The sequence below is a fragment of the Pollachius pollachius genome (assembly GCF_949987615.1).
Source record: "Pollachius pollachius genome assembly, chromosome: 9".
In the NCBI taxonomy this organism is placed as follows: domain Eukaryota; kingdom Metazoa; phylum Chordata; class Actinopteri; order Gadiformes; family Gadidae; genus Pollachius; species Pollachius pollachius.
This window is the reverse complement of record NC_136942.1, coordinates 21212185-21225327: the sequence shown is the minus strand read 5'-3', so window position 1 is coordinate 21225327 and position 13143 is coordinate 21212185. Positions and strand designations below refer to the sequence as shown.

General features: G+C 40.4%; 2 protein-coding genes across 2 annotated transcripts in view; both read left to right on the top strand.

Annotated features, from left to right (window-relative positions):
- myrf (myelin regulatory factor) overlaps positions 1-6015 on the top strand; it is a gene marked incomplete at its 3' end in the record, with an annotated part of 22627 nt that extends 16612 nt beyond the window's left edge. The window contains exons 14-25 of the mRNA XM_079742872.1: positions 1525-1634; positions 2106-2266; positions 2651-2723; positions 2818-2900; positions 3039-3107; positions 3224-3300; positions 4767-4994; positions 5144-5237; positions 5354-5416; positions 5562-5667; positions 5772-5788; positions 6006-6015. Coding sequence (XP_079598998.1) covers positions 1525-1634; positions 2106-2266; positions 2651-2723; positions 2818-2900; positions 3039-3107; positions 3224-3300; positions 4767-4994; positions 5144-5237; positions 5354-5416; positions 5562-5667; positions 5772-5788; positions 6006-6015 — 1091 coding nt within the window. The remainder of the gene's footprint in view (positions 1-1524; positions 1635-2105; positions 2267-2650; positions 2724-2817; positions 2901-3038; positions 3108-3223; positions 3301-4766; positions 4995-5143; positions 5238-5353; positions 5417-5561; positions 5668-5771; positions 5789-6005) is intronic.
- Positions 6016-10467: 4452 nt separating this feature from the next.
- Positions 10468-12889, top strand: tmem258 (transmembrane protein 258). Its single transcript, XM_079743067.1, has 4 exons — positions 10468-10535; positions 11592-11701; positions 12503-12631; positions 12757-12889. Exons 1-3 carry the CDS (start codon positions 10533-10535, stop codon positions 12627-12629), a joined length of 240 nt encoding a protein of 79 aa, XP_079599193.1. The 5' UTR covers positions 10468-10532; the 3' UTR covers positions 12630-12631; positions 12757-12889.
- Positions 12890-13143: the final 254 nt, after the last annotated feature.

Here is a 13143-nt window from a genome sequence, read left to right as displayed (position 1 = left end):
CTTGATTGTATACAAACAAAAATGGAACTATGCACACAATTCTGAAAACCTGAAGCTCATGTATCAACTACAAGAATCCAGACTGCTAAACTCTAAGCACAATTCCACTGTTTTCACATATTTGCTAAACTCTAAGCACAAATCTCATCATTTAGCACACTTGGTTCACATGAATCACACTGGCCTTCAAAAGGCAACAACTAATTACCAATAAGTCTAACTCACTTCTCACCTGTTCAAACTCAAACTGGCAAAACACTTCAATCATGTGTCAGAGCATTAAAGAGGACTCGATGAGCTCTAATGTGTTGTAGATATGGTCCCTTGGCCTGATCAGGATTGGAGGTGGGAAACATACTGATTGACATGTAGATCTGTTTCACCTCATTTATATTCTTATTTTTATTTTTTGTTGGCCTACGAAAAGCTTTTTATGCAGTCAGTTCAGCTGAACATTTTATTGTATTACAGTAAAAAAAAAGTAGATATTTGCTCATCCCCCGAAAGACAGTCTAAACATTTTCTTACTGTAGTGTTTTTAATTTTACTTATCAGTGCAATTACTGTACTGTAATTTACCGAAATAGGTAACATTGGTGTATTGTCAGAACAATGTTTCAGCATCAACTATAGGTGTACAGAATGACTCTGGGAAGCTGGGATTGTGAGTTAAGCCCATTGGAGCTATTCTGATATGATTGTGTCAATGCAATATTTATATGATATATTCACAGTATTGTAGTACAATATGGCAATAGTCTTTATACTATATGTACCACCTAATTGCAACTTTAAAAAAGAAAGCTATTTCTAAACAATTTTATACATTGGAATATGTAACATGGCCTCATAAAGCCAAAACATATGTAAATAGTATTTTGATGGAATGTTTTGATGGATGGTGTTTAATTGATGCTCTCTAAGAGATATTCATTTGATAGCTGTGCTTACTGTTTGGTGGAAAAAAACAGTTTTGAGAAGAATTTGTGTAGTTTTGAGAAAATGATTAAATCTTCTCAGGTTTGTGTTTAGAGTTTTGAGAAATTGAGCTATAGTTTCAGAAAACGTGTTTAAACGATTGAAAAGAACTGTATATGATATATTCACAGTATTGTATTACAATATGGCAACAGTCTTTATACTATATGTACCACCTAATTGCAACTTTAAAAAAGAAAGCTATTTCTAAACAATTTTATAAATTGGAATATTTAACATGTGAATAGTATTTTGAATTGATGACACCAGTGTTTAATTTATGCTCTCTAAGAGATATTCATTTAATAGCTGTGTTTACTGTTTGGTGGAAAAAATTGCTTTGAGATGAATTTGGGTAGCTTTGACAAAACTGTAACACTCTATCACATCATCTAACATCATTCTACTTACTGGAATGTTTATTTTTTCCTTTAATCTGTGAACATAGCATAAGGGAGAGAAGATTCTTGGCCTTAATACAGTTCCAATACATTTTATTTCTTGTTGTGCTGTATTCTTGTTGTAATGTGTTTTCCCCCAATGTAGGAGTCATTGCCCAGGAGGTGCAGAAGATCTTACCCGAGGCGGTGAAGGAGGCGGGGGATGTGGTGTGCACCAACGGAGAAACCATTCCAAAGATATTGATGGTTAATAAGGTGATGGACACACACATGCACACACGCAGGCACGCACACGCAAACGCACTCACGTACACACTCCCACACACACACACACACATACACACACACACACACACACGCACACGCACACGCACACGCACACGCGCACACGCACACGCACACGCACACACACACACACACACACACACACACACACACACACACACACACACACACTAACACACAAACACACACGCACGCACGCACACACACACACACACACACACACACACACACACACACGCACGCACATACAGACACACACATTCACATGCACACATACAATAAAAAAGGAAACATGCACTGGTCAAAAATGTGTCTGAGCTTTATAAGGAGGTAGGAGGAAATGTATTATTGTATTAAACTGTTAGCAGGAACAAACACACAAACACACAAACAAACACCTACCATAGACACTGACGTGCTGTGATGACCTCTCCCCCCTAGGAGCGTATCTTCATGGAGAACGTGGGGGCGGTGAAGGAGCTGTGCAAGCTGACGGACAACCTGGAGACCCGTATCGACGAACTGGAGCGCTGGAGCCGCAAGCTGGCCAAGCTGCGGCGCCTGGACAGCATGAAGAGCACCGTGAGCGGGGGCACCATCAGGTGAGACAGGGCACCGTCAGGTGAGGGGCAGGGGCACCGTCAGGTGAGACAGGGCACTGTCAGGTGAGATCTATCTATCTATCTATCTATCTATCTATCTATCTGTCTGCCTGTCTGTCTGTCTGTCTGTCTGTCTGTCTGTCTGTCTGTCTGTCTGTCTGTCTGTCTATCTATCTATCTATCTATCTATCTATCTATCTATCTATCTATCTATCTATCTATCTATCTATCTATCTAACCAGAAGTCCATCTAGAGACACCCAACGGAACAAGCATAAGCATGATACGCAGATGAATTAATAATATGTTTTAATACATTCTCACAACTGAAGATGATTGGATATATTTAATATTCTATTTCATATTCCCTCCTGTTACCTTCAGCCAATCAAGTAGCTACTTTAGCAGGAACGGCAGCGGGCCTCTGAAGAAGAAGCCAGTCAAACCTGGGACCAAGGTGGGTAGAAGCACGCTCTGACTCAGCCGTAGAAACCAGCAGGGAGGCAGCCTTAACATCATGTGATCCTCTGGGTTTGTCTGTCTCGTTACAGACCCCACCCCCAGATCCGGGCTGCATCAGCCAGAAGATCATGCAGGGCACCATCCTGGCTCTGGTGGTGGTCATGGCCTTCAGGTCAGTCTGAGGAGATGTAGAGGAGGAGGAACACAAGCACACAGACATGAGAGACTCAGCTGTGCAGAGTTGATTTGTCAGCAATGATGATTGGCAGGTAAATTGAGTAATTGGTTGATTGTTTGATTTTTGTTTCAGTGTTATTTCCATGTCCGTGCTGTACGTTCTCACTCTCCACCACAAAGGAGCCGTCAGTGAGAAGGATGGGTATGGCGCCCCCTACTTTATTCTCAAGAGTCTTTCACACAATCACACATCCTTCTGCAGTGTCCTTCCTGAGTCTGCACTCTTTCACTTCTTTTCTTCTGCCCTGCCTGTCGCAGCCTCCCTTCCCCCTGTGTTTTCTACATCACTTGGATGCCCATCCTCACTGCCACTGTCACCTTCTGTCCTCCTGTCTGTCCTCTCTGGTAGGCCTTCCCAGACCTTTGCTCTTCTCCTTGGACTATGTCTTTGTCTTGGTTCATATCTACTACTTCACAATGATTATTCTCCTATCTCCGGTATCTTTATATACCGTATCTGTATATTATGTTGCCTATGTGTACTCTAATATGGTATTTGAGCTAATTGTTCGATTTCATTGGACATTGTTAATTCCCTTGTTTGTCAAATATGTGGTCACACTGTATATTGTATTTTTTAACTATTTTAATTAATTAATAAATAAGCAAAAATGGAATAATATATCAACCTGTACACTCAAGCCTTGTTCGCACTACCTCGGTCCGTCAACGGATCTCATTGACTTTGCATGGGGCGCTCGCGAAATGCATTGTGGGTCCGTCCGTCCATTCGGCTCCGTGGCCTGCGTCAAAAAGTTGAGAAATGTTCAACTTTTCAGGCAGCGCCGGATCCGTCGGCCAATCAGATCGCGGTTATGCAAATACACTCCACGCGTTTCCTGTATCCATTTTGCAATAACAAGCAGGAAGAAGCAGGAAATATCTGGCCGTTATATATTTTTTAAACAAATGTGGAATAATAGGATTGTTTTTAGTCACCTGTTGTTTGTGTCCTCTTTTGTATTAATATCCACCATATCCATCGTCTTTGTAGCGGGAAGTGATTTGATTAGCTGCAGTATGCGTCTACAAAGACTAGTCCCTATACATCAGACACGCCCTCGGCCATCCGCCGACGGACGCATGTAGTGTGAACAAGGCGTCAATCGACACATTAAATAGCCAGTATGTCTCAAGTCTCCATGTCATAAAATATACACTCTACTATAATAACCTGCCCAGGTCCAGAGCTCTAGTGGGCTCCTCTCGTAGAGGTTCCTTCACATCCCAGCCATCCACCGCTTCACCAGGTAGGGGGTCGTCCTCACCAGGCCCACCAGCACCATCACACAGCATGGAACACAGATGGTAGAACAAAAAACACTACAACATGTTCCCATTCTCTCCTACGCCTTGATCTGATACAGAGGCCTGCTGTTCTACCACAGCACTGAACAACCAATCGTCTACGGTTCTCCCGCTCCGAGGAAACCAATCCCTGACAGGTGAGAGAGCTCGATGGTCCCGCCTTATTGTAATGCTCTGGTATGAGGTTTTAGTGGTGCATGATAGAGGATAATCGCAACGTTTGCTGAATATTGCATTCACAATTACCGGTGTCAGAATTATTATGCGGTTATTATGCTCCTGACATCTGTGTTATAATAAGTGTATCTGGGCCCAACGGAAACATTGTTAAGCAATGCTTGCTCTTAGCAAACACCTGGATCAGAGCGTGATTGATGCAGCTCTGTGTCTCTGACCAGGGGAGCGCTTCACGCAATAGAGAATGCGGAAGCAGAACAAATAGAATCTCATTGTGCGGCCATATCTCATCGGGCTGAACCACTGCCTCCTCCAGACGCAGGTGGCCCGCTCCCCACAGCCGGCACCATAACCAAGAAGGCCAAGTCCAGACCCATGGACAAGGACGGCCGCAACAAGATCCGCCTCAGCCACACCTCCACACCCCTGTACTTCGCCAAGTCCCGTCGACCGCTCCCTTCTGACCAGGAGGAGACGGGAGCTCCCAACCGGGTCCCGGGGGGGCAACCGTCACCACGCAGACAGCGGAGCGTACACACACAGGGTAGCTAACTACAGAAACTCACTTCTCCGTAACCCACTGTGTGCGGGAGGCAAACATAGTAAAGCCGTTCGTTTGATTGATTTGTCTAGCATGAGTGCTTTGTTGTGGTTACAGTGGCAAACACACTGAGACTTTTCTCTCCGTCACAGGGGAAAGGCTAGCGCCCTCTCTGACTGGTCTGCACATCCTGGAGACCGGCCAGCAGATCACGACCCGGAGTTGTCCAACACCAGAGAGCTGCAGGTGGGCATCAGCTTCAGCCCTAAAGCTCCCTCAAGCTGTGGAGAATGGAGGCTGTGTTTCAGCTTGAATTTAGGTTATTTGGTGCTTATAACCTTTCCTCTGCTTGTTGCCCTCAGCTACACCATATCTCTCCATGGGAAGAGGAACTCCTCCATGTCACAAATTACTTTGCACATGACGTGAGTACACGAAACATCACACAAAACATCACACACTTGTGCTTTCCACTTTGTCAGTGTCTGAAAACCGTACTGCCTTGCATTAAGAAGTCCAAATTTCACAGGCAACGTTTGTACGTTTTGTATTCATTGTTTTTTATCTTAGGTCCAACCAAAGCGTGTGGGTTCAGCAGTGTGGGTACACCAGGGGCCAGCTGTGTCCGGACCACAACGAGACACGGCTCTATACTGGAAAGAGTGTCTCTACAAGGGTATGCAGTGATGCTTAATCCAGATTTAAGAAAAGATTCTTCCATGTTTGCTTTGTGTGTGGAGGTAGAATCCTGTTAATAAGTGTCTGTAACAATGTCCCCAGGGGATCCTGCACCTGAGGTCAGTACCGGCTCTACCGTCCCAGGATGTCATCCATCACTTCCGTGTCACTCTGTCGGTCAGTCAACAGTTATATCTTTGTAACATGTATTTCCCATTTTAATTTACCTAAAATATCAACTTTCTGGCTGTACACTCTATCTATGATTTAGTTATATATGAGGTTAGTTTTGGTACCTGTTTGCTAACATCCTATTCTGAATTTTTTTTCCCATAGAGTGACGTAGGCTGTTCCAGCAAGGAGGAAAACAAAACAACTGCCTTATACTCAGACTACTATTTCCTCATTCAAAGCAGCTGTCAATAAGACACTGAAGGATCTGGTCAAGTGCCTTGTAACAGCAAGCCAAGACTCCACTTATTCAGTCTAGTAGTTTTACTTGGTCCTGTTGGAATTGTGTATTTGACACATTCAATCTTGATTTAGCAGGAAAGAGGCTGGTACTGAGACAAGCTATCTACCACTGTTCATTTTTATTGATGATTTTTGAAGTGCTGTAGAGATCACATTAGAGAACACTGGTTAATGTTTTTATTTTGTTTTAAAATAAATGTCTTTTGTCACTGAATATATCAATGTTGGATTCAGTAAAAAGCCATTTGTAGATGACAACTCTTCATTGCCTTACAATGAATTATTATTGTTTGAAAAGTATAACGTCAAAATTAACAACAATAATTGTGCAACTCATTTTTGTATCACTTTCTAAGTGTATAGACCATAACCACGTATGTACAGCTTACAGTTCAAAAAGCAAGAGTGGACCAGAAATAACGATGCTAGGTCTATTTTAGTACTCTATTTTCTACTATTCTGTATGTATTAAACAAATGTGATGTATGCCTTAAAACGTGAAACATCCTTAGTTATAGTTTTATACACTGGAGCAAAGATCATTCGATTCTGTACATTCATGAATAAATAATGGCCCATTCACATTTTAAATATACCTCAAAAGTTCACACTGGCATGTTAAAGGTCTACATATTATGGAAAGAGCTGGAGGCCACAGCTATTACTGGATATGTATTTCTATAAAATATACACTGAATATGCAGAGAGAAAATCACGTTTAAGATTCTATGGGGAAGAGAATGGTTTGCTCTCAAACGCCAAAAACCTTTCTAAATCTTTCCATGTTTATTACACAGACCATACCATTCCTCCCTGAAGGTATTTTCGCTGTGCCCTGACGCTTGCTCACTTCATTCAGGGATGACATGTATTAAGCATTTCTGGAAACCAAATAACTGGAAAAGCGCATAAGAGTTGAAACACTGAATGTTACATCATCTTCTGCGAAGAAAAGTGTTGTCTAGCAATGGACATTTCTCAAAGACACTGGAATGGCCTACACTGTATTGGTTAACTGGATATAATGAACGATTGCAACTGGCATATCAACAGAGGAGCATGTTCTATCATTTAGTTTCCTGCTCGCTCTTTTCCATACACCTTAGCAGATGTAGCATAGATATAAACCATGTGGTAACTATGGGTATTACATGTGTTACTCGTCACCAAACTGATATATTCTCTGTTCCACCAGGTGTATTCTCATTCACATTGTCGATCATGCACCATGATCACCATGATGATACATGCTCTGGATGTTTCAAACTATTAATTTGTACCTAAGTTTTACACACACAAAAACATGCGGAGTGGAAAAACTTTGACTAATATTACAGTTTTTGCATTGTGGTAATTTAAAAGTTTTACATTTTTATATGTACTTTTGATTCACTAAATACTTTTTAGTATTTATCCATAATATGTCCAAGGAGAGCAATAATAAGTAAGTTGAATTGTTTGCACTTGAGAACTTTTTAGAAAATGCATTTCATTTTATTGATAATTTTGGGAAACGAAGATGACTATGAAATTGAATTTGAAACATCAATATGTAAACATATAAGCAGTCATTTAACTAATTATGTGTATTTTTTGTTATGCAAACTATGAAAACATTGTATATTTTTTTCGATATGATTATACGACTTTAAGGTCCTATCATAGCTTATTTATAATGCACAAGCAAGCATAGTAAACCCAGCTTAGCTCTATTTGCACTGTATATATGACCTATTATTGCTCTTTCCAGTAGATATAATCTGGTATCAAATAGTCTGATAGAATTGCAATGTTTCATGTTGTTGTTGTTATATTAATATCTTAACTTTTTGTAATGGAAACAATTTCATTATCAATCAATGTCTTGTCAACATGGCATGATTTCAAATTTTGGTGGATTTCATGTTATCTTTTTTCACATCTCTTCCTTAATCTGTTCTCGCTTTCCTTCATTGTGTTGTTTAACTGTGTTGTTGTTGTTGTTGTTGTTGTTGTCATTGTTGTCATTGTTGTCATTTGCCCACATGACCCTTATATGTGTTTTGTCATAAACATGCTGTAATAACACAAACGCATGCTTTCAATAAAGATGTTACAAAAAGCCGAGCTGAGTACTTGGCAGGTGTTTGTTTGACATTCTGGATGGAATATTACAGTTTTTTTCAATTGCTTGAACACTATAGACACATGCTTAGACCAAAGTAACACAACTTTGGTAACACAAAAGTTTTTGTTACTATACCTTAAACAAATGTAACCATTCCTTAAACAAAAGCGCTGCTTTGCACTTTAGTTGCAATTGTGCAACACACTTGCTCCTTTCTGCAACACACTTGCTCCTGCACACTACACACAATTTCATACATAAGACACTTAGTTCAAAAATGACATCTCAGTATATCATTGGGAGAACACATCTATTCAAAATACTAAACACATTGGGTAATTGAAAATACTTAAATACAGACCTCAAAACACTTACTTAAAAAACGGAACACCTATCAGCCAGCTACAAAAAGGTCAAAGGGCAATTGTGCACATCCCGGGGCAGCGCGGGGGAAATATATCATTGTGTGCCGCCATAAGCCTTTGAGAGTAACTGCACCATCATGCAAAAATAGGTCCCTACAATATCCAGCATATCATCACACTTCTAGATGCACTTCATGATGCAGCTGAACAGGACAGATCAGAGCAGCCCAGGTACACCAACCATAAACAATTTGAAGTCGAAGGCCTATACTCGCCATTTCTAAAACCTATAAAAGTTTTTTTTCAGCTTGAGGATGTAGTGTATATGACCGCCAACCACATGCCCGCATGCCTCTTCTGCAGGCAATGGAACGGGCCTGCAGAGACATTGAGGTAAGGTCAATCCACGGATGGATTTGGCACACATGGAGAGGATCCATAAGCCAACCAACGCACAATTGCCGTGTTTTTCTGTGTTTACAGTACAGTTGTGTATTTTTGGTTAATTTTTGTTATATTTTTGCTGAAACTGAATTTACTGAACTGTAAAGTACTGTACTGCAATGTACAGTATTGAGTATTAGATGTTTTGGTTGTTGTGAAAACGTGCCTTCTGTGGAACTGAATAAAAACAGTGAATATGGAAGACTGCAATGTTTTATATAAAGTAGACTACTGTGTTGCTGCTGATCTGAAAGTGTATTCATATGATACAAGTGTGTATCATTTTGTCATAAGTGTGACATTTTCACTGTTAGGTTTCGATAGAAGAGTTTAAATTTGACATAGATGTGAATGGAATATTTCTCAGTGTTGTGTCTTATTTGCTTGTGTGTTGAGTTTTGACACAATGAGCCAAGTTTTGCAAAATGTGTTCAAGCAATCGAAAAAAACTGTATTTGCAGTCCGGCAGCTAATTGAAATACAAAGTACATGTCTTGTCTCTCAAAAACGGTTGCTTACTTTCAAGATTAATTCTGAATTGTGATGTTAAAAATGTAAGTAGTAAGTATTAGTATTGACACACACACACACACACACACACACACACACACACACACACACACACACACACACACACACACACACACACACACACACACACACACACACACACACACACACACACTTCAACCGACTTCAAATTGTTTATGGTTTGTGAATCAGTTCCGGACCGAAACAGCCCGATGGAAACCCATCATCCCACAACAACAAACCTGGGCTGCACTGATCTGTGCTGTTCAGCTGCATCATGAAGTGCATCTAGAAATGTGATGATATGTTTGGTATTGTAGGGACCTATTTTTGCATGATGGTGCAGTAAACCTTGAAGGCTTATGGAGCCACACAATGATTTATTCCCCCCCGTGCTGCCCCGGGATGTGCACAATTGCCCTTTGGCCTTTTTGTAGCTGGCTGATAGGTCTTCAGTTTTGTAAGTAATTGTTTTCTGGTGTGTATCTAAGTATTTTCAATTTCCCAATGTGTTTTGTATTTTGAATAGATGTGTTTTCCCAATGTTTAAGCTAAGATTTCATTTTTGAACTAAGTGCGTTATGTTTGAAATAGTGTGTAGTGTGCAGGAGCAAGTGTTGCAGAAAGGAACAAGTTTGCTGCAAAATGGCAACTGATGTGCAAAGCAGAGCTTTTGTTTAAGGTATGTTTACATTTATTTAAGGTATAGCAACAAAAACTTCAAGTTGTGTTACTTTGGTCTAAGCATGTGTCTATAGTGTTCAAGCAATTGAAAAACAACTTTAAGAGACAGCCCTTCTACTTCTCACCACTAGATAGCAGTACGCGGTCTGAAGACAGGCGGATCGTCACATATACGTCAGGAGCAAACCAGGAAGCTGTAGTCAGTACGTGGCCTTTTCCTTTTGGACACCCGTGAAAGGAGCATCTCTGCATTACAAAATGGTACGGTAACATGGTCAAAGATGAATTCGCTAGGTTTGAGACCAATAGGAGTTGCCCTGTTATGCATTAATTCAAGCGTAGTGATTTTCTCTTTATTAAAAGCCATTCGGTCGGAGATATGGTTTATTGTATGGGCGACACATACAGTCTAGTGAACGCTCCCGTTCATTCTGGTTATTTGGCAGAAACAAATCCGCATAACAAGCGTTGTTTTGCCTTCTTAGTGCCTATATTACCTATAGTATGCATTGATTCGGGAGCAGTTAAGTTGGTTGCTTTTGACTCCAGGTTGTAGTTTTGCAGCCTTTTATTGGCTGCAGCCTTCTACTACTAACTACTTGCCACCATCGTCATCATCATCATCGTCATATCCTAAATGTATTCAATTTATTACTCTGAAAATGCATCTCGGTTTAATGTAACTAAGATATTTTTATTTACTTTCAATGCGCCTGCCCCACTGCGGTCAGGTGAGCTTTATCCAGTTTTTATCATCTTATTATTCATATAATAAAATATGTGAATTTCTGTTATCGTAGTCCTTTACAGTAGTCTGTTCAAGTTAACGTTGCTACCATATCATGGTTAGCACTGGCATAGGCCTACTAGTACTGTATTGTTTGAATTAGAATTTGGTGGTGCACTCTACTACTTCAATTGCTATGGATATATTTGACTGTATATATATCCCTAAATTGTACTTATGATTATTTATGGACACTTTTAAAACAGGAAAGGTTAAGGATTGGATAATAATAAATACAGTGGAACGCTTCAAACATTAGACTATTGAAAGCAGGGTCCATCAACACTAGTGGATACGTAAGTAATCAGATTTAGTAAGGTAACTTAAACTTTAGTTTGGCGGGTTTAGTTTCTTAAAGCTGTCCACCGTAGTTGCACTGATAGAGGTGCAGAGCACTGTAAACTGTGTCTGAAAATATCAAATGGTTACAAATGGCGGCCCAATTGAGCAGTCAAGTGAGCCCTGGATCCAAATTGAATATGGTGATGAGTATGTACCTTCCCATGATGCACCTGTGCCCTTCTTTGTAGGAGCTTGAAGCCATGACCAGATACACCAGCCCGGTGAACCCGGCTGTGTTCCCCCACCTCACGGTGGTCCTGCTGGCCATTGGCATGTTCTTCACTGCATGGTTCTTCGTGTATCCTTTCAGGGGTTAGGCCCCTTAGTTTCTCCACCCCTTGTGCTCTCGCAGCACAATGGTGTGAGATGAGATTATGTGTTTAGGAAATGTCTATCTATAGTTAAATCATAAAGGTGAATTTGTTGTAAAGGTTTGGAGCTTAAAGTTGAAAACGTTGTAGTCCTTTTATTTAAATGCTTTCTTAATAATAATTTGACTGAGTATTTTTAAATGTCTACTTCATGGAAAGGCAGACAAAATGCAAATAATTACTCACTACCATTACTGTGTACAATATTATGGCTAATGCAAGACCTCATCTCAATCTACATTGAGATGAGGTCTGGGAACCACACATTCATTTTCTCGTATTTGAGGCGTGGTTTACGATTGCCCGAAGCCGTTTATTGGGCGCTACGAATGTCTATCATATGAGTCTGTACGTAGCTCATAGCCAATCGTATCAATTATACCAGATGACGTATGTAGAGCGACAGAAATCCGATGAGGAAGAAGACGATGGGTGTGTCGAATAGACGTCGTCATCGCCTTGCCGTCCCTCCCCGTTCTGTGATTGGTTCCCTATCTCAGGCGAAATTCGGATCCATGGAATCCAGGCTGCCTAGCAGCGCAAAATGAAATTGCGCGCAAGGCAGCATGGGTATACCCAGGCTACAATATTATACCATTCCTAATGAAGATAAGTTTCAAAAGTAAATATTTTGATGGTTGGTTGGTTTTCTGTGGATGTAAGAGATGAGCCAACATCTTGCTTGTTGTTCAGCAGTGATTGAGTTCCCTCCCTTAACTTCTGGTTAGATATGAGGTGACGTCCACAAAGTACACCAGAGATGTGTACAAAGAGCTTCTCATCTCCCTCGTGGCGTCACTATTCATGGGATTCGGTGTACTATTCCTGTTGCTCTGGGTCGGCATATATGTATGATGGTATGTCTTGAGTCCTACACTTTGTTGTTCAATTGCCTTTTTTATATTGTGATGTTCAATTATTGTTTTTATATTGTGATTATGGTTAACTGACATTAGTTTTGTCTGTATTATTTTTGTTGTAGTTTCATGTGTCAAAGAAAGCAACAAAATTCCAGTGGAATTGACATCACACTCAACGGGAAAAGGATTTTGGATTTAGGATTTCACGATTGTGAGATCAAGTGGACGTTTTTTCATTTAATCAGTAAAAAATAATTTCTAAAATTGTTGGCGTCATGTCTTTTTTTCCCCTTGTGGTCATTTTTAGAAATTTAAAGGTCCCATGACATGCTACCAGGTGTGGGCTGATTAGCCGTTATTAGCAAAAATACCTTCTACTAGAAGTTATGTGGACAGAATTGTACCCTGAACAAACTCAATCCCAGACGAATGTTCTGGTTAACAATAAGTGTTGTCTGTTGAAGTGAGGAAATATCCTGGATATTCAGGGATACAATATAATTACTAAA

What these genes read in the sequence shown, in the direction of transcription:
- tmem258 (XM_079743067.1), top strand. An exon ending in TTCACTGCATGGTTCTTCGT is followed by an intron (nt 11,702 to 12,502) that starts GTATCCTTTCAG and finishes ACTTCTGGTTAG; the next exon opens with ATATGAGGTGACGTCCACAA.